Source organism: Melampsora larici-populina (genome assembly GCF_000204055.1).
Source record: "Melampsora larici-populina 98AG31 unplaced genomic scaffold MELLAscaffold_45, whole genome shotgun sequence".
Taxonomy (NCBI): domain Eukaryota; kingdom Fungi; phylum Basidiomycota; class Pucciniomycetes; order Pucciniales; family Melampsoraceae; genus Melampsora; species Melampsora laricis-populina.
Genome location: NW_006768809.1, coordinates 214,384 through 237,176, shown reverse-complemented (window position 1 = coordinate 237,176; position 22,793 = coordinate 214,384). Strand labels below are relative to the sequence as shown.

Sequence of the window (22,793 nt, the reverse complement as noted above, 5' to 3'; positions counted from 1 at the left end):
ATCATTCTGTGTAGAGATTATTTTTCTCACATGTTTCTGGGCTGAATTTTTGACCAAGTATATGTAAAAGAATAAGAACACAGAGTAACCTATAAAACCAGTGCAAAGTGTAAGCACTCTTCTCCACAACTCTTAGGTATGCAGACCTTTGAGCTAACCTAAGACAACAGTTAAATATGAAAGGAAAAGTAATGGCAACACGGCCACTATACTATACTATACCAGTATAGCACCATACTGAGTACAGTATAGTTTTTGACTGTACTTTTTTTCAAAGCATACTATAGTATTTTTAACTATACTTTTCAAAATAGTATATTATAATATAGTCAAAACCTGCACTATACTATATCAGTATAGTACTATACTAGTCCATGCTTTGATAGGCAACAAACAATTGTGTATGGTGGCTACATATATTGCAAAAAGTCAAATAGTGCAATACTAAATAGCCATGCTCAAAGTTGACCTGGCTTCAAGAAAAACCAGTTGACCTAGTTGCTTTTTTGCAGTAACTGTTTGTATCAAGTTTTGACAGCTCACAGCCAAAAATTCAACTGGGTCAACCAGGTTTTTTGTAACCAGGTCAAATTTGAGCATGGCTAGTAATTAAAATCAAAAGCACTTTAAATCAAGAAGATAACAAAAAATACAATGTCTTCATCAGCTCCAAGATATTTTATCCAGAATCCCAATCTACCTCTAATTCCTACCCAGACCCTCAAAGAGCTTCACCTACCTGAACTCAATACTATGAGTGATTTAGAAATTGGCTTGTAGAATCATGAGGTATTGAGACTACATACTCATGAACCTGATGTGTTGACCAGATATTGCACAAGATGAAATCAGCATTAAATAAAGTATAAATGTATTTCACGATTTCTTTGAGGTCTCTGACAAAAGAAGTAGTAATTTTGTTTAATATCTCAAAAACCTTTTCAGACCTCACAGAGTCATATTCAATGTCTCCCTGAAGTATGCCATTTATTCCTTCCCTCCAAACTATCAAACCATTGGATCAGTTTTCTTGGTTGATATATATATCTATTTGGTTTTTTCAGTTTCTGTATACAACAAAATAAACTCCAGTCAGAAAAAAAATGATTGATCAAAATAAATAACACATTTTGCTTGCAAGATTGAGAAAATGAATAATGTTTGGAAGAGTTAGCCGTTTTTTCAGTTGCGGGTGATGTTGGCACCTTGAGCACACAAGTAGCACTGTTTTGGGCCAGAGAGGGTAAAATGGAAGGATTACGAGGTGTCCAAATTGAACATTGTCCTGAATGTGGTGTCCAGCAAGATGTTGATCAGAAGTGTAAAAAAGCAAATAGGTGGCTTGTGGTGATTGACTGGAGCAAATGAAGAGGGAGTGGGTAAGATTGTCAGATATAGATTAGATGAGGCTTGGTGATATTACACAAAGGGGTCAATGCACATATTACCAAGTGTGTCAGAAGACAGTGGCACATTGTGGTGGCAAATAACCGGTTGGTGTATACCAGGCAATTCACAGGGGTGTGAACATATCCTGGCTGGCCTGTGGGACTCACATTTATCAGAATATCACTGTGTTTCACTATTGACACACCTTCTCCCAACTATGTGATAATGAGTATATTCAAATATTATACAATCCAAACTCATTTTGGGATACACCGCTTTGCCTTTCTGCTTTGCTTCTCCAGGTAGCATAGCCCTTTAGGCCTCTTTCATAGAGCATCTCCACCATTGGTGTGCAAAGAAGTTCTCTGTACAATGACTGTTTGACAGGTCTCGGCCTGCATCACAGATCTGCCCTGAGGTTGACAAAATCACAGCTGTGTAAATACTGACAAGGCAAAGCAAAAAAATTCCCAATGGAGGTGATTGGAAACTAGAATGTTATCAAATCATGGGTTTATGTTGGTGACTGAAAGCCAAAGGTTCAACAGGCCTTTTGTTTTTGGTGATATTTGGGTGCTTGCACACCATCCAAATTTGCACTCTCCCAGACAAGATTTGGACAGTGTGTAACCCATACAGGCTGTTTACATGGTCTGTTGGCTTGGATTTTTTCCCATGCAACATGAATACAACCTGCATTTGTCAATTTACATGGTCTGATGGTGATGCTCTTAAAATTCCAGCAATAGCAGCAATGTCAAAGCACCATAAAAGAAACAAACCTCTCATTCAAGAAAGTTAAAAAGAACCTTCTCATATGTTTTGTTATTTTCATTTACATTTTTAAATTGTTTTTCATTTTGTGTGTAACCTTTTTCTATACAGTCTTACAAAAAGTGTAAGATCAATGATTCCATTTTGTTTTGTTTCAATTTCATTATATATATATATTCCTTTTCCTTCTGTTTTATATTTGGATGTTCAAAAATAGGTTGTTTTTGTTTTTGTGTGAATGTTTTTTTGCAAGACAATCCACTTATCTCCTTTGTATCATGTTTTTTATGAAAGAATACTACCCAATTCAAAAACTTGATACACAAGGAAGTGGTTTTCTATTATGAGAATATCAAGAATGTCTTATCACCATTGCCGTAAAGGGAGGTTATGGGACGCTCCTGCATCATGAATCATCACCTTTGGCATAAAGATTGATAAGATTTCACCTTTGCTAAAAATGGAGTGTATGTATGCAAACTTCCAAGGAAATATGTGCAAACACTTTTTGGGTCGATTGTGATGACATTTACACTGTGTTGTCACACATACTTGCCAGTGTGTACAAACATTTTCACAGCCCTTCCAATGCTCTTGTGTATACCCATGAAAATGGGAGGATGGGAGTGGCAATAGGTCAAGTGTACCACAGTCCAGGAGGGATACCAGACATGTGGCTTAGAAAGGTTAGGATACAAGCATTGGGCTAACAGTGCTGTATATGTTGCAGGTACTTTCTCAGCTGGGGTCTGAAAATTCTGAGTCAAAAATCCTGATCTACCCCCTGAGTCAAGCACCAATATGTAAGCAAGACTACTGTTGAGATGCCCTCATCAACAGCATCTCAAAACTAGCTTTTTGGGACAATTGAACCACTTTTTAATTTTTTCTATGTGAATGGAATCAATCCCTACATGGAATTTGGAGCTCTACACATCCGGGCCCTGCCTTATCTTTGATTATTCCCACCTCATTGATAAACCATATGCATAATGCAATAGAAATGGAAGTTTCCAATAGTATTTCTTTGAATGTTCTTCTTCTGGGTTTTGTAATCATGGAGATTTGACATCCAAAGTAATCAGAATAATTTAAAGCTTTTGAGAAATTGAAGAAAGAACATTTATATGGACAAATATTATCTACACCACTATGACCACCAATAATTATACCCCAATGATCTTCTATATGATGATATTTACCTCTAACAAATTCAGATTGATCTTCTTGACAGTGATCCATGGTTTTCTGAATGGCTTGAACTATTGTGTTACAGTTTTGAAGGATAGGTGTAGGATTCTGAAAATCAAAAGATCAAGGTAAAGCTTTGATGATGTAAGCTTCTTCTCCAACAATTTTCTAGATCAGCTTTGGATGAATTTACCTCATTACACTACGCCAAATTGAAAATTTACCGCTGAGTTTAGAAAATTGAGAAGACATAGAAAATTATGGAAAATCTGGGAGGGGTCAGAAAAATATGAAAAAATATTGGTTGGGCCCTTTGGTGCATTCCAATCATCTGGCATATTTTTTCATATTTTTACAACCACAATGCAAATAATGTCAGAAACCCAATTTTGGTCCAAAACTGGCAGGTAGAGAGACAGTGACCTTGCAACACCAACAAAATCATCAATTTTTCTCCAACACATGTAATGTCTTGACATTCTGAATTCCACATTCTGGATCTACAGTTTGTGTGCACAAAAAAGCTGTGTGTCTCCAATAATGGGTGAGATATATCAAGAGACGTACACAGCAGAAACCATATATAAGCATAGAAGTCATAACTACAATGGCTTCAGCACCTTAATAAACCTTGTAGAGACATCATGCGGCTTCCATAAATTGCAAGTGTTCAGATGATTGAACAAAAATACTCATATTTTTGTGCTTGGAGGTTTTTGCCCAAATATTGCTAGTTTTGGACCAAATTTGAGTTTCTGACATAATATCCCCTGTGAGCATTTTGGTTTGGGGAGACTTCAAAAATCATGGCAAAAATATGCAAAAATATGCAAAATGAGGGGACAGCACCCATGAATTGAATCATTATTTTTTCAAATTTTTCTGACCTCCCCTGTATTGGTGATATTTTTCTACAGTTTCAATTTTCTGAACTCAGCGGTAAATTAGTGATCTGGCGTAGTGTTACAAACCAAGATAAAAGATGCATTGATACAAACATAATTACAACCTTGAAGTCCTGGACCAGCTTGGGTTGTACAGTTGGTGATATCAGTACGATTTTGATAATCTTGAATCAATACTTCAAGATCTTTTATACGAGCGAAATCTGGAGGATTAAAACAATTGAACTGAATTCCAAAGCCAATGCCAATACAATCAAATGATGGATTTGTCTTGTTCAGTAATGTTTTTAAAATAAAAGCTTACTTCTTCTTGGATATCTAAGTTGGATGATGGGCGACGAGAGTCAATTGGAGTTGAGAAAGAAGTTTTGGAAATCTATTAGAATTGCAAGTAAAATCAAAATCAGTCGATTCGATGAATAAGGTAAAGCGGTAAACAGGTAAAATAGTAAAATGCTATCAGATCAAAAACTAATTGGAATGAAAGCTTACAAGTATCATCACTATGACTAAGAGAAAGTTAAGATTGATGAACTTCATCTTATCCTGAACTTATCAAGACGATGATGATGATTGATTTGAATGATGATTAAGATGGATTGATAATCTTCATAAGGCTTCCAATGGATCTTGTGATTGATTCTCGATTTCACATTTTGTTTAACTTGGGTTTCAGAACGAATGCTGTGAATCGATAGAGCCAGGTCTAAGATCAGCTCTTCAAATCATCAAATCATCATAAGCCAATTCTATTTAGTGAATTTAAAGATTCGAACATGTTGGCTTTGTTAAAACTAAAGATCACATCGGAAGACTTCTCCAATGGCTTACAAACCATCAACTTTCATCTTGTTTCACCATCAAAGCATCTTAGGATTATAACCGCACTCGAGAATCTTACCTTCGACTTTGCCCCGGCTTGAATGCACAAAAAATTCTATATGCTTGCCACATAAGAGGTATGCTGAGGCATAGGACTGGCGAGGAGAGTCGCTATCATGTAAGGTCAACTAAGCCTCTCTAGCGAGCGCTTTCGCCGCGCCCTCCTGACACTTATCAGACCCTGGAAACCCTCATTCGTACTGTCTGGAAACCCTCACGCAACGTCCAAGGAATATAGATGCATGGTATGCAATACACTTGGAAATATTTTCGTGAACACAAAACATCCTTAGTGAACCTGCTGAAGGATTTGTTGTACTTTTTATTTCAAACCTAAACAATCTTCTCTTCTTTTTCGCACAATTGAACCTTTTCTCTCAATCACACCAACTCTATATACACCTCACCCAAAGGCTACTAGCACACACACAATCCTTCAAGTGATGCATACCTTGTTCACTTTCGCATATTTGGCGATATTTTCCATGGCTTGGCGCTCTGCCAGTGCCGCAATGCAGTGCAGTACCACTTTCAATGCTGTCTCATTAGGCCCAGGAAAGATAGGTAAGCACTCATCCTATGATATTGGATTTCCTGGCATTCTCCATACAATTACGTTTTCGTAGTTTAAAGTCCTGATGGCTTTCTTTCCTAACTATACCAGGTTGTCAAGTCAGAGGAAAACACTATTCCTGCAAAGCAGAAGATTGTTGGGTAGATGATCCGCCACCAAGAGCAGATTTAAAATATAGTTGAGTTTTATCATATTCTTGAACAAGTGACTCTCGTCACTAACTCCTGGTGTTCTGCCTTTGATCTAGACGTTGCGGATCACATTGTCTTCAAGGATTGTCACAAGTATAAAGACAAGTTTGGGGATTCCAAGCAAGAGAAAGCTGAATTCCGTGTTCAAGCCTCGCGGTATTGGATGTATCGCGAAAAACAACATGCTAGTAAGTATTGTAGATTCTTCTCTTTCAACATGGTGTTCACTAGAGCTGTTTGGCTTCTAGATGTGATCGGGCACGTCATTGGGGAAGAAATCCCAAAAGAGCTGCCAGGATTCAGATGCTATGCCCAGGAAACCTCATTGCCAGGTACGTGCAGCCTGAGCCCTAAATTTAAAATGATCATGAACATATGCTGGGTAGACAAAGTGATTAACTGTCTGCCCTTCGACTCTAACTCTTTTCCGTACTTCTAGAATGCCTACCTCAATCTTGTCAGTTGGTGGAAAATGCCAATTGGTGATCTTCGTCGGCCTTTCAGGGTGTTGTACCCACTGACGTGTCTAAAAGTCTCTGAGGCGTGAAAGAACGGATGGAAATCTTCTTTATGGATTCTTGTCAGTCGATCAATTGGCTGGGCTTCACTACTCTTCAACAAAAAGGTTTAAACTTCTTATTGCATATACTACCCTAGAGAATATTGTACTCTTTATTACCTTTCTCGTTGAGTAATCATTTGAATTGATCGTACATCAACAAAACATTTTCACTATGTACATACTACCGCAGATAAAGCCTATCCCGGTGCAACCTTTCATTTTAGAACCAAGTCTTGGGAATTGGTTGGAGTAACAGCCACAAGAAAGAAAAAGAAAACCAAGCACCAAAAAAACCGCTTGTGATGAGATTCAAATTTTAAGTTCACAGAGAACTGTAATCATATTGGCCAGTGTAATTGTGATTTGTGGAGTAGGCGACAATACGGGTTGCGATTTTTTTCATTGAGTCATGAGGTTTAGAAATTTGAAAAGATGACCTCTTCAATATGGTTGCAGGTACAAAGCCTGCATAAATTTTGAACTTTGTCGAAGACATTACATGGTAGGTTTTAGTTGTTATTTTGGCTGTGCTCCAAATTCCAGAGTATAACTCTTTCGGTGTTGCTGGTAGTGTAGCCTGACATTCTCAATCTTGCTGGTACTTCTGAGATAGACCTGCTCTCTGAGTTCCGGTATACCTGTTGGAAATGTTGTCCTCAATACTCTCTTGACATACAACATTGCCTTCTCCTAGCTTTCCAAAAATGATGGAAAGTAGAACATACATCATATTCATCATCGCACATGCCACTGATGCCAAAAAGACCACGCAAAAGTATACAAGGGACGTCCTCTTCATCAAAGATCATGGTCAATTATGTAATTGAGGTAAGAAACCATCAGGTAGTACTCCAATCGGACAATTTTTCCAATCACTTTTACCCATCAGCCTCCACCCTGTTCCACCATTTTCACTCTCCTCTTCATCGCCCTGAATTGTTTCTATCTCCATCTCCTCACTTACACCAGGTCGATTTGATTGACCACAAGCGGCCTCCCATCTTTCAAAGCGTTGCCTAAGCTCATCGTCAGTTTTCATTAGATCAGAAACATCCACAGGTGGTTGATTGAGTGCTAGCTGAAGTACACCGAGTAAACTCTGTATGCCTTCAATCTGTTTACCTTCGATGACATCGTCAACCGTTGTCAACATCTTGACAATGGACAAACAGCTATAATGGATAAATAGGAATGAACAAATGAACAACAGTGAGCTTAAATTGTTCAGCAGATGAGAATGACCATAATCTGATAAAAATCGAGAAGGAACTGAACTAGCGATTCGGATTCGAGAGTAAGCATTTCAAGAAAACCTCCAAACTCGCCCGATCGACATAAGGCAGTAATTCGATGATCCAGCCAGCACAGCTTAGATAATGGGTATCGTCAGCTCTTGAGGGCATCGAGGAAGGAACCGAGTGGTGATCTTGTGGTAATGTTATAAGCATTCCAACGAGATTGTCAAGTAGTGCACGAACAAGCGTTTGAGGGTATTTGCTATGTAGATCGAGAAGTAACGGTAAGTAGAGGTCACGAAGACCAGGTGCAAGCCGAGCTTGTAGCTTCGAGGGACGTTTCCTGCAAAAAAAGATTGTAAGAGCTTAGCGTGTTCGGAGTCCGAATCATCCCCGTTAGCGCTGAATATTGAAGAGTGAAGGGTATCACGGACTTGATGGCACGCGGCACCAGATTTCCAACCGAACTGAGTTCCTGCACAAAGATCTCTATGGCTCGACGCTCTCGCTCAAGTTCTTCGTCTTCCTCACCACCCTCACCAGTCCCTTCAAGTGTATAGTTTCTGACTTCGCGAGCAACACGTTGATCAAGCCATGTTTCTAATTTCTGAGAAATCTGACGGCATGAAAGTGACTCAGTAGCATCGATCAATTCGCGTTTCCGAGCTCGCTTGTAGTCCTTCAACAGATTCCTCAGGCCTTCAAGCTCAATGTCATCTGTAATCACATCGTGAGATGTTGATGGGCAAGGTTGAGAGGTAGTTGAAACCATTTGATTCATGGTCGGATACCAATATCGAGTGTAAAGCCAATCGACGGCCTAGATCGGCAAAAGTCAAGGGCCACAATAAGGTAATACTATCAGGACAGATCGTCTTTTGTTTGTCTTTGCCGCATTATCGAATGAACTTTAAGCAGAGGAACTGAACGGACGATGCGTGCGCTATCAAGCAAAACTGTCTCGCTCGGTAATTCTTCGTGTGTTGATCTATGCCTCAATTGAACAAGCGAAAGAGGAAGCGATAATTGTCGAGCCAGGTCTGCGATACTACGAGCAAACATGCTTGTTTGAAGTGGATCGACCATCGAATTGACAAATCTGGTCAGTGCCATTGCTAATGCTAGTCTCCTTTCTGGTCCAGATCGATGAACCTCATCGCAAGCCGGCGTGAGGAGAGACAGAAGCATATAAGTTGATTGAATAGCTGGTGGCAGGGCAGATGGAGCACGTAGAAACCAGGCGTGAAGATGGATGAGTCCATTGACTAAGTCAGGGTTCGTGGTTGAGAAGAGCGAGTCAAAGACTCCTAAGAATTCTGCCGGAGTGGACCATGGTACTCGTCTGAAGGTGATTGAGTTATTCATTGTTTTGTTTGTGTTGATAAAGTTCATCATCATCGCCCATCCTCCACAAGAGATCAACTTTTTTTTCGCCAAACCCTAACTCTTTACATACGTATGTACACATGTGTAAGTCACATGCTTCAAGTCTAATACCCTGAGGTTAGGTCACGAGTCACGACGCCAAAAGCAACGCGTGCCACAAAGCGAGTTGAGGCAGTTGAGGGCCATGTTCAACTTTGCATCCCATACACTTCAAAGATCATTGAGATATGTAAAGAAAAGAAGAATGGAACACTTGAGTACGTACATTCAGATTCTGCATCAGCTCAAGTGCATGAAAAACATGTTCAACTGAAGTTTGGGCAAACTCTCTTTCCTGCTGATGAGATTATGTCTCTTTGGGTCTTTGACACTTTCTAGTTAGGTATTCAAAGCTGCCTTTCATTTTCATAATAAATTTTGTGAAGGATATTCCAAAAATTTCTTGATGCGCTCAAATCGACTTTAGTTTTTATAGTCAACGTTCTTGAAACCTCTCAAAAGGTTTGAAATTTCTCATCGGTTTCCAAAATATCTCTGTCCGAAGTTCTACATGTTTCAATTTCTTTACACGCATTTATCCATGTTCTCCTTGACCTCTCGGGTAATTTCTTGAAGTTCACATAAGAGATAAGAAGATGGAAGGGAATAGATAGATATAATCAAGTCCTAGAATGATAAAAGAAACAAAGATATATCGAAATCACGGTATACTACCAAGACTGAGCTAGTCAAAGTAAATTGTATCTTTTATGCCAGATGACTTTTCATGTATCCAAGATGTATATAATTGGTCCAATTTCAAAGTTCAACTCTGGTTGGCTTATAGCGAGGCTGTGTCCATGAATAAGCTCGATGAAATTGGAAACTCCATCACTTTGCATCAGTTTCAATATGATGGTAACATCGTTGATGGTTTGATGGACCAGGATCACAATTTTCCCAATCAGTTGGCTCCTCGAGAATTGGCTCCGGAGACAACATTCTGCTCCTTGAACTTGAAGTTATGGTTGTGTCATTTCTATTGACGCTATAAATTGCAATCGATTGCCGGCGAAGATTGTTTGAATTGACTCTGTCTGCGCTGGAAATTGCAATCGATTGCTGGAGAACATTGTTTGAATTGACTCTGTCTGCGCTGGAAACTGCAATCGATTGCCGGCGAAGATTGTTTGCATTGACTCTGTCTGCGCTGGAAATTGTGGCTGTCTGCCGTCGAAGAGTCGGGTAATTGGAAGAGCTACTCTGTACAGGACGATTCGCGATCCCCAATTTTACAAACCTTTCCAAACCGAAATAAGGATGTTGTCGGTAGTACCAGATGATGGCACTGAGCAATGCGGATAGATGTACGTCTGATACAATTCGACTAGAGAAACAACCGACTCGAGCTGTGCTATAAACTGATCAGATGACCGTAGTAAAACAGAAGTGTTGGTTTCAAATCGAGTTCAAGAAAGAATTCTTTCCCCTAATCGATAAGCGATGACCTACAGTGTAATCGTGCGATCATTGATTTATCACTATCGGCCCATAAGATTGCAATCGGCCCAACATTTGAAGCTGTCACCGTATATTTGTGTTCGCGTAGACGAAGTGTCCAGCGGTCAAACCTCGCATTACCAAGAGATAAAGTGACGGAAACACCTGCTTGATGATCAGCAACAAAGGTGCAATCCCCAGTTGCCAACTACGTCCTCGCAAGATGATCACCAGAACAAATCACTATGAGCACAAATATTTGAATCCTTGCAGAAGGATTCGAATACATACTTTGCGTAGATGAAGTTCCACGCGAGTTTCATCGGAATTCTTGATTTCGATCACCATGTTTTGATTTTTATCGAGAAAAAAACGACCAACATACTCAGTTCTCTTGTATTCATCAAAAACTTTAAATTTTGATGCGATTAAGTGACCGTCTGCATATTCCATGATACATAGTCGAAGTGGTTCTCTAGCTACCTTTGCGACTTTAGGCACTTCCTTCTTGGGTTTAGGTACTTCCTGGTTGGTGGGCAATTGATTGAGAGCGCGAGGTTTCAATAGTCTAAGAAAATCCATGTTTTACCACCGTAAATTAAATTATCTGACAGATAGGAAGAGAATATTCTGAGGAATCCGAAAGATAGCTTAAAAGATTCATATAAATCGATGACCCGAGTATAGAAAGAACAATAGGTTGTGAGTGGATGGTTTTATAGATACAACATTCAAGTAGAGCTCATCAACGCTCAAATGACTTTGTGAATTTGTCTGGTAAAAAGTGATAAGTAGGAAGATGGATACACCTCCAATGAAAGTATAATTAGGTAAGCCATCACTGCAACTAGAATGAAGTTTTGAAAAAAGCTGTAGTCTTAAATTCCATCGAGAGATGATTTCCTCAATACGCATCAGTTCATCCACCAACAAGCAGCTGTTACGTGTACATAAACAAGAGGAGGGCTCATTAGTCTTAGGACTCTCAAAGTTCAATTTTGCTGGCATTTGTACACAATTTCATATCTCTTGCGCAATTTTGCTCGCAAAAGTCGAGCAAATTGGCGGGGAATTGTTCACGACCTGCTGGTATAAGGTGGGTTGAGTCAGCTCTTAATTTATGAAAATCCAGATTTGATGATGAATCCCAATCACCTCTCTGCGGAAAGATATAATCCAAATCAATTCAACCCAACCTAACCCCAACTGACTGTCTCTTTAGTCATTTCTCTTTGGAATTATTCTGATCTTGATCACTAGTACTACCTTTCATTAGTACTATGAAGACTTCAGATTTCACAAGATAGATTCACAACGCTGCCTCTGTGGTTGGGTCTAGGACTCTGGGGTTTTCTGCAGATATGGATGAGGTTTCTTGATAGAAGAACCGGATTGTTTGAATTCCAAGGATATCGAAAGAATCATCTGATGAATGGGTGATGAAGTTTTGTATCTTCTTTGCTGGCAGCAGCCAGCATCCGAGGTAGCCGGAAGTCCAGACATGGTGGAGCCGAGGGATCGTGATGATAGGCCAGGCCCACAAACACCCTTGCATCAGAATTTAACGCACGTCACAGGTATTTCTTTGGATGTTTAGAATTCAGTCTTCAGCCTGCCCACAAATTGAAAAAATTGCCCCGTCCTTACAGTTCAAATTCACGCAGCATCTTCGTTTTGGATTTGCTATGTACGCCGTAAATGATATTATTTTGCGGCTAAACTTGAGAGGGAAATGTAATCCTGATTCCAAGCAGAAATAAGTTTTGTCACTGGCCCGAATGTACAGTGTAATATGCCAATAGATACCACATTGATAACACGTTATGAACAATATCAGACACATAAAACAAGTCAGTTCCACTTTTTGTCAATCGCAGCGCCCAGGTATTCAAGCTTAAAAGAGGCCCTTTCTCTCATACTTTTAGAATCTTATCGAATATCACCAGCCAAGAAATATATATAACTCTTCCTTTTGATACCTCATGCAGATCATAGATAATTAACCAGGTTGTCGAAATCAAATACTTAAAAAAGATGAAGTTATACTATGTCCTCTTCACCATACACTCATGCCTTGCCATGAAGGCTTTTGCCATGTTACCCAAGGATGCATTGAAACCCAAGTCACCCATTCCCATCAATCATGACCCTAGAATTCAGGATACCAATTTTCCCTCCCATAGTCTATCATCTTCTATTGATCCATCCATGACTGGGCATCATCAAATGCAAAGTACCACTGATCCTAGAATATTTGAAATCAATATCATTCCTGTACATTCAACAAACGACCCATTACAACCAACCGTGAATGGAAAACCTGTGAAGTTATATGGTGTTTTACCGCACGCAATGCATGGAAATCAAAGTCCCTCGGAGCATGGACCAATGGAACCTAGCTTTGGAGCTCATGGTCACATCCCAGTATGTCTCCCTTTCACATAGGGATCATTTTTGATAATCAAAGAGTCGTTTGATTGTCTGATGTAATGAAATCGTCCCAATAATATAGCAAGGATTCCAAAATCGACACTTTGGAACGTTTGCCAGTCCTGGTCAGCATCCTGATCATGATCCTTCTGGAACAAGCTCTCCGGACTTTGTAAAACAATACCTAGATTCATTGGTACAATCGGGACAGCTTCAAAGATAGTGAGTTTCAGCAATCATCATCATACAAATATACTTCTAAATTAAACAAACATTATTTTATGAATAAACTTTCAAGTCAACCTATACCAGGGGACACTCTGCACTCCGGCTATCCTAATGGTGTAACACAACCAATCGGTGGAATCGAAAGTCGTGATGTTCAAGTTTATTTAAGACATACACACGGACATCAGGCCCAGTGAGTAGACTCTCAGGTATATTAGAACTAGCTTTGTGGACAAAAGCTGAAGAGAAACGGGGTTTTTGCTTTTCAGGTATGACCCGAGAGGTCAGGGAGATCATAATGAAGATACATACGATGTTTTTGACCCTACTGAACCAGTTCGTAGAAGATATCTCGGTCGATTAGAAAAATCTCGCGGACCAAGGTCAGTGGTGTTTTTTTCACAATTCAATGCATACAACAAATCACAGGAAACATTTGACTTACATGTCATACCTGTTCTGAATTTAACTTTTAGAGATGGTGATCCAATGAATATCAATTTAGACGTGTTAGGTTTGATCAATCCTAAGTTACGGTCAGAGAATTTCGCTCAACAAAGTGAAAGGTAAGTGGAGAAAGAATTTGGGAGTCTATCTTTGAAGGTCTTACAAGTTACCGAAGTGTACAAACTGACATGATTGAATTCTGATGATTTCTTAAACTCATATTTGATCTTTAGCAGCGAGAAATCATATCATGAAGACTCAAATGAAACGAAGCTCGAGGCACAAGGTAAAAATCTGAAGATACCCGATGAAGATGGAACCACAAAAAACGCCAGAAAGATCAGAAAGAAAAAGTCTAAAGCCCAAAAATTACGACTAGGCGAATGGATGAGCCGACAAGATCAGATTGTCCATGATTCAAAAGGAAAGGGAGATTCCCAAAAGAAAACAAACCTGTCGACAAATTACTCTCTCTTGCCAGCAAGAGATGCAATCGCCGCAATGTTGGAGACAACGCTCAAAGAAAATGATCAGACAGAGAACTTGCGTATTCATCTAAGCCAAACAGATTTCGATCATATCAGGAATACTGGACTGATCAAAAGTTGGTCAGACTGGGGTCCTTTCATGCAGAAATTTCTTGAAAACTTCACTGGAGCTGAGGGATTAAGGAGGGTCAGCGCTGTGATGACCCAATTCGATCAATTCATGATCAGTAAGATGACTGCTGAGAACTATGACAGATTCACTCCCAATGTTTTAGAACTTTCGGAGAACCTCAGATTGAAGGAACATTGGCCAATTTTTTATGATGTAAAGTTCGCAGATTGGGATAGTTATGTTTCCGACCTCGAACAACTGACTAGGTATAATCATGATGATTCCAATTTACTCGAAAGTATTATTTCACCAGAAGTTTGTCGCTCAAGACTCAAAACAATGAAAGTCATGTCAGATGCAAACTTGGAAAATTATACTAAACTTTTTGAAAAGAAAGAATTGGAAGAGTTCGCAAGATCAGGTCTGAGTGTACCTGTGATTCAAAGAATTGACACAATCTTTCAATTATCACGCCCAGAAATGATCAAAGACACCAGTACTTATATCCTACGCCATGTCCAAAAGTTACATGACTTTTATGAGATCTTAAGAGGTAGATTTGTAGAACTGCCTACTTTCTTACATGACACGACAAGTTGGTTTGACTCACCTGAAGCCAATTTGTTTATCAGCTTACCTAACATTAAAGATAGATTTTTAAGCCGATTGAGAAATTTCCTTGAAGAAATTCGTAGATACCCAGTAGCATATAAAATTTGGGAAGAAGGAGATCAAAGCCCTGTGTTTAAACTCAAACCATCACCTCAAGATTGGGAATATCAAAAGATTGATGGCGCAGAAGCTGTGACCTGCGCTTTGTTTGGATTACCATTGAAGCATTTTGCAATTATGAAAAATGAAATGTTACACAGAAGGAAACCCAATGATCACAATCTCATTCCAAACACACTACAATGGCCAAAAGAAATTTCAGAAGAAATCAAACCACATCTCGAATCTTTTAAACGAGTTTACGATTTTCTTGGTGTTGCCGTCTTGGGTCTAAATGCTGAATTTAATTCTATTCCAAATGTCAAAAGCCGAATCATTCCATAACTTTCTTCATACCACACTCATTGTATAACCTCCGGAGATTCAAAACAATTGAGACTCCGATGACTTGTTTTCAGCAACTTCATTGCTGAAAGTTTTGTCTGATTTCTATGAAGCGGGCTATGTATATGATGATATGGCTGTGTTTGATCCGCAAGCAATACTCCACTGTTAGATGTTGACGATTGTTATTTTGTGGACGATTCCATTTTGGATGCCATGCTTCACTACATATTTGTTCCACTCTGACATTCACTATCTTTGGCAAGCAAATGAATTATTTGTGATCACAGAGGTCAACACATGTAAGTCTTGCGTCTGACTCTTTGTATAAGAGAGATCTTCTATTGCGCTCCCACGAAAAGCACGCGAGTCTTTCTTCCAAAGTGGATTAGAAGAAGTTCCAAACAGTCGTGTTGAAGAGCTTAGCTGCTGATCAACAGCAAATCATGAGTTGAGCACGTCCAGTACTATGTTACTGTGCCATCCAAGCTGGCTTGTAAAACTTAGACGGTAAACAATTCGACTTGAGACAGCATGAAGGACATAGTCATGTACTTTTCAAGAAGTGAGGAGCAAAGTTTTACAACAAGGGTCGAGACATAGAGCGGCAGACTCTTGGGAATGTCGAAGCAACATTTTTTCAGAATCTTCACCTTTTCAAATTTTCGGTACTGAACCCCGGCCAGCTGACCCGGGATCGGACCTGTATTTAAGCCAGGGGCAGACACATATATGCGTCCCAGTCAGCTGCCAAAGATGGTCAACCTGCATCTTGGATCCCTGCTACCGTTCCAACAACCACTATCATGAACAATGATCGAATTTTCCCTCGCCCGTCTTCGTCTGAAGCAGAGGATGACGATGACGAAGAAATGGATTGGGAGGAAGTGGACGTGCAAGAGGAAGCCGACCTATCAGCCGACAACGATGACAGTCTATCAAGGCCTGATACTACTGCTTTCAACATCGTGCTTTCAAAGTCTGGTGCCAACTCTACTCATAAGTGCGCCTTCATCGCGGTCATCCAAGGCCTGTCATGTTTCTCCCATTTTCTCACTGAGCTTCGAACGCGTTGAATAGGAGAAAGAACCCGAACAGTGCGATGGAGCGCATGATACGCCATGAGACTCATCGCGCACACACTTTGGCCCTTTTGGCAGCGGGGCGATTTCGTAATCTTTTACTCAATGATCAACTTCTTCAAGTAAGCCGATCCCCTTGGCCTGCATCCGCGATCTCTCCTAATCCATCTTGCTTGGCTCTTGACTTTCTAGGCGCGCCTATTGTCCATGGTACCACTGTCACTCGTCAACGCTTTCAGCTCTTTCTCACCTCAAACGCATCCATCTGAAATAGATAGATCTCGTCTATTTGATTCAGCTATAAAGGATCTAGTCTCATGGTGGTGGCAATCCTTCGAGATCGTCGAATCCTTGGAAAGTGTGAGACTTCGTACATGGACGGAGGCAGAAGCTCTCTACGACACCATCCAGTCTTCTTCGAAAACTAGCTCAGCCAAAGGAAAAGGAAAAGAAGTCGAGGATGATCCATTTCTGAATCTACTTGAGACCGGCGAACCCATCCATGGCTCTAAAAGCTTGATGAAACGAGCAGTACTCATGAAGGGCTCACGTGACATGTCGGCACAGCTATTTACCAGCTTGCTGAGGGCTCTCAACGTTCCGGCTCGGCTCGTATTCAGCCTTCAACCGGTCACTTGGCGCGGTGCTGGTGGTGGTGGCAAATCATCTAAGACAGACACCCCTAATGATCTCTCGACTGAGGAGCAGACGGGAAGATCACGCACTCCCCGCGATAAAGGGGCAACAGGCTCGGTGTCCACTGCAAAGAAAACGAGGTCCGACAACAAGACCAAAAAATCAGACCAGTCAAAAATGCTCTCCGTAGCCTCTCAAGCTTCGAAGTCGAAGCCCAAGCAGGGCGAATGGGCCATGAAGGCAACCAAAGCTGCAAAGGCTGCCAAGATGAAGTCCATCAATAGTAGCGCTACGTCATCTCGACACTATGTCTTAACTTCGGCCGATGGAAATAGTACCGATGACCAGGAGATACCTTTGGCTCAAAAGCTTGCCTCGAGAATTCTGGAGCCTAATCAAATTGGCGGAAGTAGTCCAAGCGAATCCCATCATCCTGATGGCTGGAGAAGTCGGCCTGTGGGTAAGGCGTCTAAAGTAACTCCGATTGTGAAGTTAAGAAAAGCCAGACCTGTGAAATCAAAGCATTGGACAAAGAGTCCCAGCCCAGAACCAGCACAAATGAACCGACCACCAGTCTTTTGGACTGAAGTCTACTCTCGACCACTGAGGGAGTGGTATTGTGTGGATGTAACTCGAAAACGGACGAGGTGTAAGAATTTGATGGAACCTACTAAGTCCAACCCCGAGAATAGGATGTTGTATGTCATTGCGTTTGAAGAAGGTACTTAACATCAAATGTATCATTGTACGATGTTCTGGACCGTTTTGGCGATACTGATTACTTTACTCTTGATAGATCATTTCATCCGCGACGTAACCGCCCGCTATGCCCATTCATTTGGTGCGACAACCATGAAGTCTCGACTACCACCAAAGAAGGGAAGTCCAGATTGGTTTGAAAAAGCCACGATCAAACTCAAGAGACCGTACAAGCTAGTGAGTGCCACACTTTGACTTTCATCATTGGTGGATTCACAACCTCGAACTCAATAAACTCCCTTTACAGCGAAGAGATGAAAAGGAGGATGAGGAGATCTCAAAGGCTCAGGTTACGGAAGCATTGCCAACCACTGTTGGGGGCTTCAAAGACCATCCCAAGTATGTTAGGTTTCTTGTATCGTCTTGTGCATACTATGCACCGCACAGGACAAGTCTTTGACCTTTCTAAATCATCAAGTTTCGCTCTGGAACGACATTTACGACGTGAAGAGGTCATACATCCCCGCAAGACCGTTGGAATATTCCGTGGAGAACAAGTTTTTCCACGATCGTCAGTAGTCGTTTGCAAAAGCGCAGAAACATACATGCGCGAAGGCAGACGTATCAAAGGCGGACAAGAAGCCCTCAAGCTAGTCAAACCGCGCACAGTGACAATCAACAGAAAGCGAGAAGAAGAGTTGCTAAAGATGGAAGGTCAAGAAGTTGCCCTACAGGGCCTTTTTGCAGAATGGCAAACAGAGCTTTTGATACCACCACCCATCGTAAATGTAAGCATCTTTCCTCGGGACATTGAGAGGAGCTTTCTCAATGTTACACGGCACTAAAATTTCGTTAACGTCACCTTTTTCGAATAAGGGTATTATACCTCGAAACGGCTACGGGAACTTCGATCTATTCGCTCCCCATATGCTGCCACAAGGAGCCAAACATTTGCCATGTTTGTCCTTGTCATTTATTTATATTTCTCATCGAAGTTCATCCACAAACTGGATGCCTGCTTCATTTGTCTGATTACGTCTGGTAACCTGAACATCGTGGCTGAACGACTGGTGACTGTACAGATAAAGGAATCGCCAAGACGGCCAAGAAGCTTCAGGTATCTTACGCTGATGCAGTAGTAAGTTGGTTTTGAGAAGATGGGCGGACCTACTGGTTTTTTGGCGTTGATAATTCACCTTATTCACTAACCTCACAGGTCTCATTCGAATTTCACAAACGGCGTGCCACTCCTGTCATTCAGGGGATCATCGTGCCGGAATTGGAGGCTGAATTTGTATTGGACGTGAGCTCAAGGACACGATATTCTTTTTCCGTATGGCTGTGATTTTAACCAAGCCTATTTCTACCTTCTCCTTGGTTCCTCATGAATGCGAAAAAGGCTTATTTTGCCTCAGAAGATATTGCTCAGGAGAAAGAATTTTCCAAGCTTCAAGAGAGGTGTTTAAAACGATGGAAAAAGATCATCTTGGCTTTGCGGATTAGACGACGTCTGCAGGAAGAATACCGCAATCAGTCTATCATCGTGTCTTTGGCGAATGCACCTCAGGAAGGACCAAGCGAAGTACTTTGTCATTTCCTGAACTCACTACTTGCGCTCGCCGGCATATGAATAAGTCACTAATTTGTAACTTTCCACTACTGAACATAGCTGAACAACATAGGCATCCAGCCCGAAGAGACTGTGATAGTTCCGATCAGACCGGCTGTGCAGTCTACGCAATCGAAGCGCCCTGCTGATGCCGATGGATATGAGTTGTATGCCGACCATAGGGTGAATACCATGGCTATGCCGGGTCCATCCAAGCCTTCATACGTCAATGGTCACAAGCGAGGACGCTCCGAGTCTGTCGAGATCGACCTAGAAAATAAAGAGCCCCGGCCTGTCTCCCCTCGGAAGCGCAGAATGAAAAAGGGTGTTCCAAAATCTCCCCAACCTTCCTTGGACGTTCCAATGATGATGGATGTCCAGTTAGACCCTGGGATTCCCATCAAGTACGATAAAGCGGGGCGTGACAACGACGACGGCATCTCCAGCCCATTATCATCTCCTCCTCTGGCGTCTCAAAGGACTTCCGGCTCTGTAAGCGCCTCTAAACCCGAACCACGACGGCGCTCGGGTAGACAGCCGGCGACTGTGGTCAGCAAGGATAAAGTAGTCGAAGAAGAAACAGGCGCGATTGATACATCGAGGGGTAGAGCCTCTCGAGCAAGTGCAGTACGCGCGAGTAAGAAGATACAGCAGCCCAGTCAACCTAGTGATCGTGTACTTCGATCTCGAAGATAGTTTTGTTATAATTCACGATGGGTTCATCCATATAAAGAACACATGGTATATGTAGACGTATGCGTGTGCATGTATCCTTGATGGTTTGATCGTCATCTGGCACACGTACTTCAGACACATTGATGCCTACATCTAGTCGTATATCAGGACACTCGAGCATTGTAGATTTTGAGTGAATTGGACTAATTTGTTGATCAAAGACCGATGATTGTTGTCGTCCAAGCGGTTTTGTTAGGAGATCGGCCATCATTTGAGTTGTTGGACAATGTTTAAGAACTAATGCACCTTGCTTAACCACCTCCCTGATCCAGTGATACTGAATCTCAATGTGCTTTGTTCGAGCGTGAAAGATTGACTTAGTGGTGAGATGAATAGCACCCATGTTGTCGCTGCTCAATTCAGTGGGGTTAGGATCCTCAAAACCGAAAACAGCCAGCATTCCACGCAACCAAACGAGTTCCTGGCCAGCCTCTGTGATGGCACGGTACTCAGCTTCCGTAGATGACAAAGCTACCGTAGGTTGGAGGCGAGACTTCCAAGAAATAGGACCGCCAGCAAGCTGGAAGATGTAGCCTGTGGTCGACCTCCGAGACTCCCGATCTCCAGCCCAATCAGCGTCGCAGTGAGAAGTTGGCATACTGAAACTCTTTAAACCTTTGACCGTAGTAGAAGACTGATCACCACTGTAAGAAATGCCAAGATTTATTGTACCAAGTAAATACCGAAAAACGTGAATCACAGCGTCCCAGTGTTTTCGGGCAGGTCTGTCCAGATGCTGGGAAAGAACACCTACGGCGTAAGAAAGATCGGGGCGAGTGCACTGAGCGAGATACATTAAAGACCCAACAGCGCTCCTGTAATTTAAGTTTTCAAGTTGAAATGCAGCCACCTCATCATCACTTGCGCGGTAGAGCTTGAGACCAGCGGAAAAAGGGGTCGAAGCTGTCTTCAATTGTAGCATCCCAAATCGCTCAAGCACCGCTCGAGACAAAGCAGACTGAGTTATTGTGTAACAGTGAGGGTTTTGCCGTATGATTTGAATGCCGACCACCGTAGTAGCAACCCCCAAATCCTCCATCTCCCATTTTGAGCTGATTTCAGATTTAAAAGTAGCTATGTCATTTCCGGTAATAGCCATGTCATCGACGTGAACGTAAATTGCCGTGAAGGTATTGGATGTTGTCCGAGTGTAAATGCATGGATCCAGAGGACATTGAACAAAACTGATGCTGACGAGAAAAGTAACAACATCATCATACCAAATTTTTGGTGATTGCCTCAAACCATAGAGTGACCGTCGCAACCGGCAGACCTTACTCCTAGACCCCTTGCTGAACCCTTCAGGTTGATACATATAGACTTCTTCATCCAGGATTCCGTTCAGAAAAGCAGTGACGGCGTCCATCTGATGAATTTCCCAGCCTTGAATAGCCGCGAAAGCAATAATGAGTCGAAGTGAAGATGGTTTTCCGGTAGGTGAGAATGTTTCATGAAAATCAATTCCTTCCTGTTGCATATTACCCATGACAACAAATCTAGCTTTGAATTTTGAAACTGTACCATCCAAGTGGAACTTCTTGCGGAACAACCAAAAACCCCGTAAGATATTCTTACCAGGTGGAGGATCAACCAGCTCCCAGACCCCTTTACTGATGAGAGAATCATATTCTTTCTGACATGCTTGACGCCACATTTCAGCCTCAGGCCCGGTGATAGCAAATTTGTATGATTTGGGAACTGGAACATCTATGGTTGAAGATGAGAAACCTGAGGCCAAAACGTTGAATGCTGACACATAAGTACAATCATCGAGGTACGCGTGTCCTCCCATTCCTTTGTAATCCACAGGATCCTTGGTTCTGAGAGATCGCCGTGCTGAATCAGTCCTAACACCACCAATAGCAGATGGAGCAATAGCAGGTGGAGGAGCAGCCGGTGCCTCAGGTGAAGTTGGAAAAAGTGGAGGTGCGGTCCCAACCTCCTCATCCTCTTCGTCATCGTTTGACAGAATCTGAAATCGATTCGGTGTTTCAACAGACAACGGTTGACTTTCAGGTTCGAACACCAAAGGCGATAAAGGAACAGGTCCAGTGGTAGAGGTAGATCGACAAAAAGGGAAAACTGATTCACAAAACACCACGTTGTGCGTAAGGATAACTTTACGAGTTTCTAAGTCGTACACTCTGTAATTGAAGTTGTCGTCTTGAAACCCGACCAGTACACCCTCAGTAGTTAGAGCATCAAGTTTATTCGATCTTGCTTCCTTACGTATCAAAACATTTGCTTGACATCCAAAAATCCTGAGATGTTCAATGTTAGGTTTACGATAGTACCAGACCTCGTATGGAGTCTTTCCATTAGATAAAGCCGAGGTGATGGTCCTGTTTGTTATAAAAACCGCCGTAGAGCAAGCTTCATACCAGAAAGATAAAGGGACACCCGACTGAACCATAAAACACCGTGCTCGAGTAACAATCGTCTGATTACTTCGTTCAGCAACACCGTTTTGCTCAGGTGTATAACTAGCAGTGATGTGAAGCACAATACCCGTGTCTTCACATAAACTCTGCATGATAGTATTAATGAATTCACTACCTTGATCTAAAGTGAATTGTATCACGCGACATCCAGTTTGACGCTCAGCCAAGGCAATGTACTTTGTAAAGATGATAAAAACTGATTCTTTAGTCTTATTGCAGAGAGGAAAAATATGGCGAAACGAAGAAAAATCATCGGTAAATA

At 41.5% G+C, this 22,793-nt stretch overlaps 5 protein-coding genes across 5 annotated transcripts; 3 read left to right on the top strand and 2 right to left on the bottom strand.

Annotated features, from left to right (window-relative positions):
• Window positions 1-5,584: 5,584 nt before the first annotated feature.
• On the top strand, window positions 5,585-6,392 carry MELLADRAFT_124200 (uncharacterized protein; the record flags this gene model as incomplete). The annotated part of the gene is made up of 5 exons (XM_007414767.1): window positions 5,585-5,705; window positions 5,806-5,892; window positions 5,963-6,094; window positions 6,155-6,238; window positions 6,346-6,392. The coding sequence occupies 5 exons, from the start codon at window positions 5,585-5,587 to the stop codon at window positions 6,390-6,392; spliced, it is 471 nt and encodes a 156-aa protein (XP_007414829.1).
• Window positions 6,393-7,279: 887 nt separating this feature from the next.
• Window positions 7,280-9,068, bottom strand: MELLADRAFT_110541 (uncharacterized protein; the record flags this gene model as incomplete). Its single annotated transcript, XM_007414675.1, has 4 exons — window positions 7,280-7,640; window positions 7,744-8,046; window positions 8,138-8,523; window positions 8,637-9,068. 4 exons carry the CDS (start codon window positions 9,066-9,068, stop codon window positions 7,280-7,282), a joined length of 1,482 nt encoding a protein of 493 aa, XP_007414737.1.
• Window positions 9,069-9,959: 891 nt separating this feature from the next.
• On the bottom strand, window positions 9,960-11,150 carry MELLADRAFT_66669 (uncharacterized protein; the record flags this gene model as incomplete). The annotated part of the gene is made up of 4 exons (XM_007414674.1): window positions 9,960-10,291; window positions 10,369-10,482; window positions 10,581-10,776; window positions 10,860-11,150. 4 exons carry the CDS (start codon window positions 11,148-11,150, stop codon window positions 9,960-9,962), a joined length of 933 nt encoding a protein of 310 aa, XP_007414736.1.
• Window positions 11,151-12,602: 1,452 nt separating this feature from the next.
• Window positions 12,603-15,329, top strand: MELLADRAFT_66668 (uncharacterized protein; the record flags this gene model as incomplete). The annotated part of the gene is made up of 6 exons (XM_007414768.1): window positions 12,603-12,992; window positions 13,081-13,220; window positions 13,297-13,419; window positions 13,496-13,609; window positions 13,703-13,792; window positions 13,907-15,329. The coding sequence occupies 6 exons, from the start codon at window positions 12,603-12,605 to the stop codon at window positions 15,327-15,329; spliced, it is 2,280 nt and encodes a 759-aa protein (XP_007414830.1).
• Window positions 15,330-16,118: 789 nt separating this feature from the next.
• MELLADRAFT_117666 (uncharacterized protein) lies at window positions 16,119-20,370 on the top strand (the record flags this gene model as incomplete). The annotated part of the gene is made up of 11 exons (XM_007414769.1): window positions 16,119-16,332; window positions 16,410-16,533; window positions 16,604-17,768; window positions 17,844-17,983; window positions 18,054-18,145; window positions 18,225-18,534; window positions 18,623-18,704; window positions 18,829-18,884; window positions 18,963-19,049; window positions 19,146-19,328; window positions 19,416-20,370. The coding sequence occupies 11 exons, from the start codon at window positions 16,136-16,138 to the stop codon at window positions 20,049-20,051; spliced, it is 3,072 nt and encodes a 1,023-aa protein (XP_007414831.1).
• Between the last annotated feature and the right edge of the window lie 2,423 nt (window positions 20,371-22,793).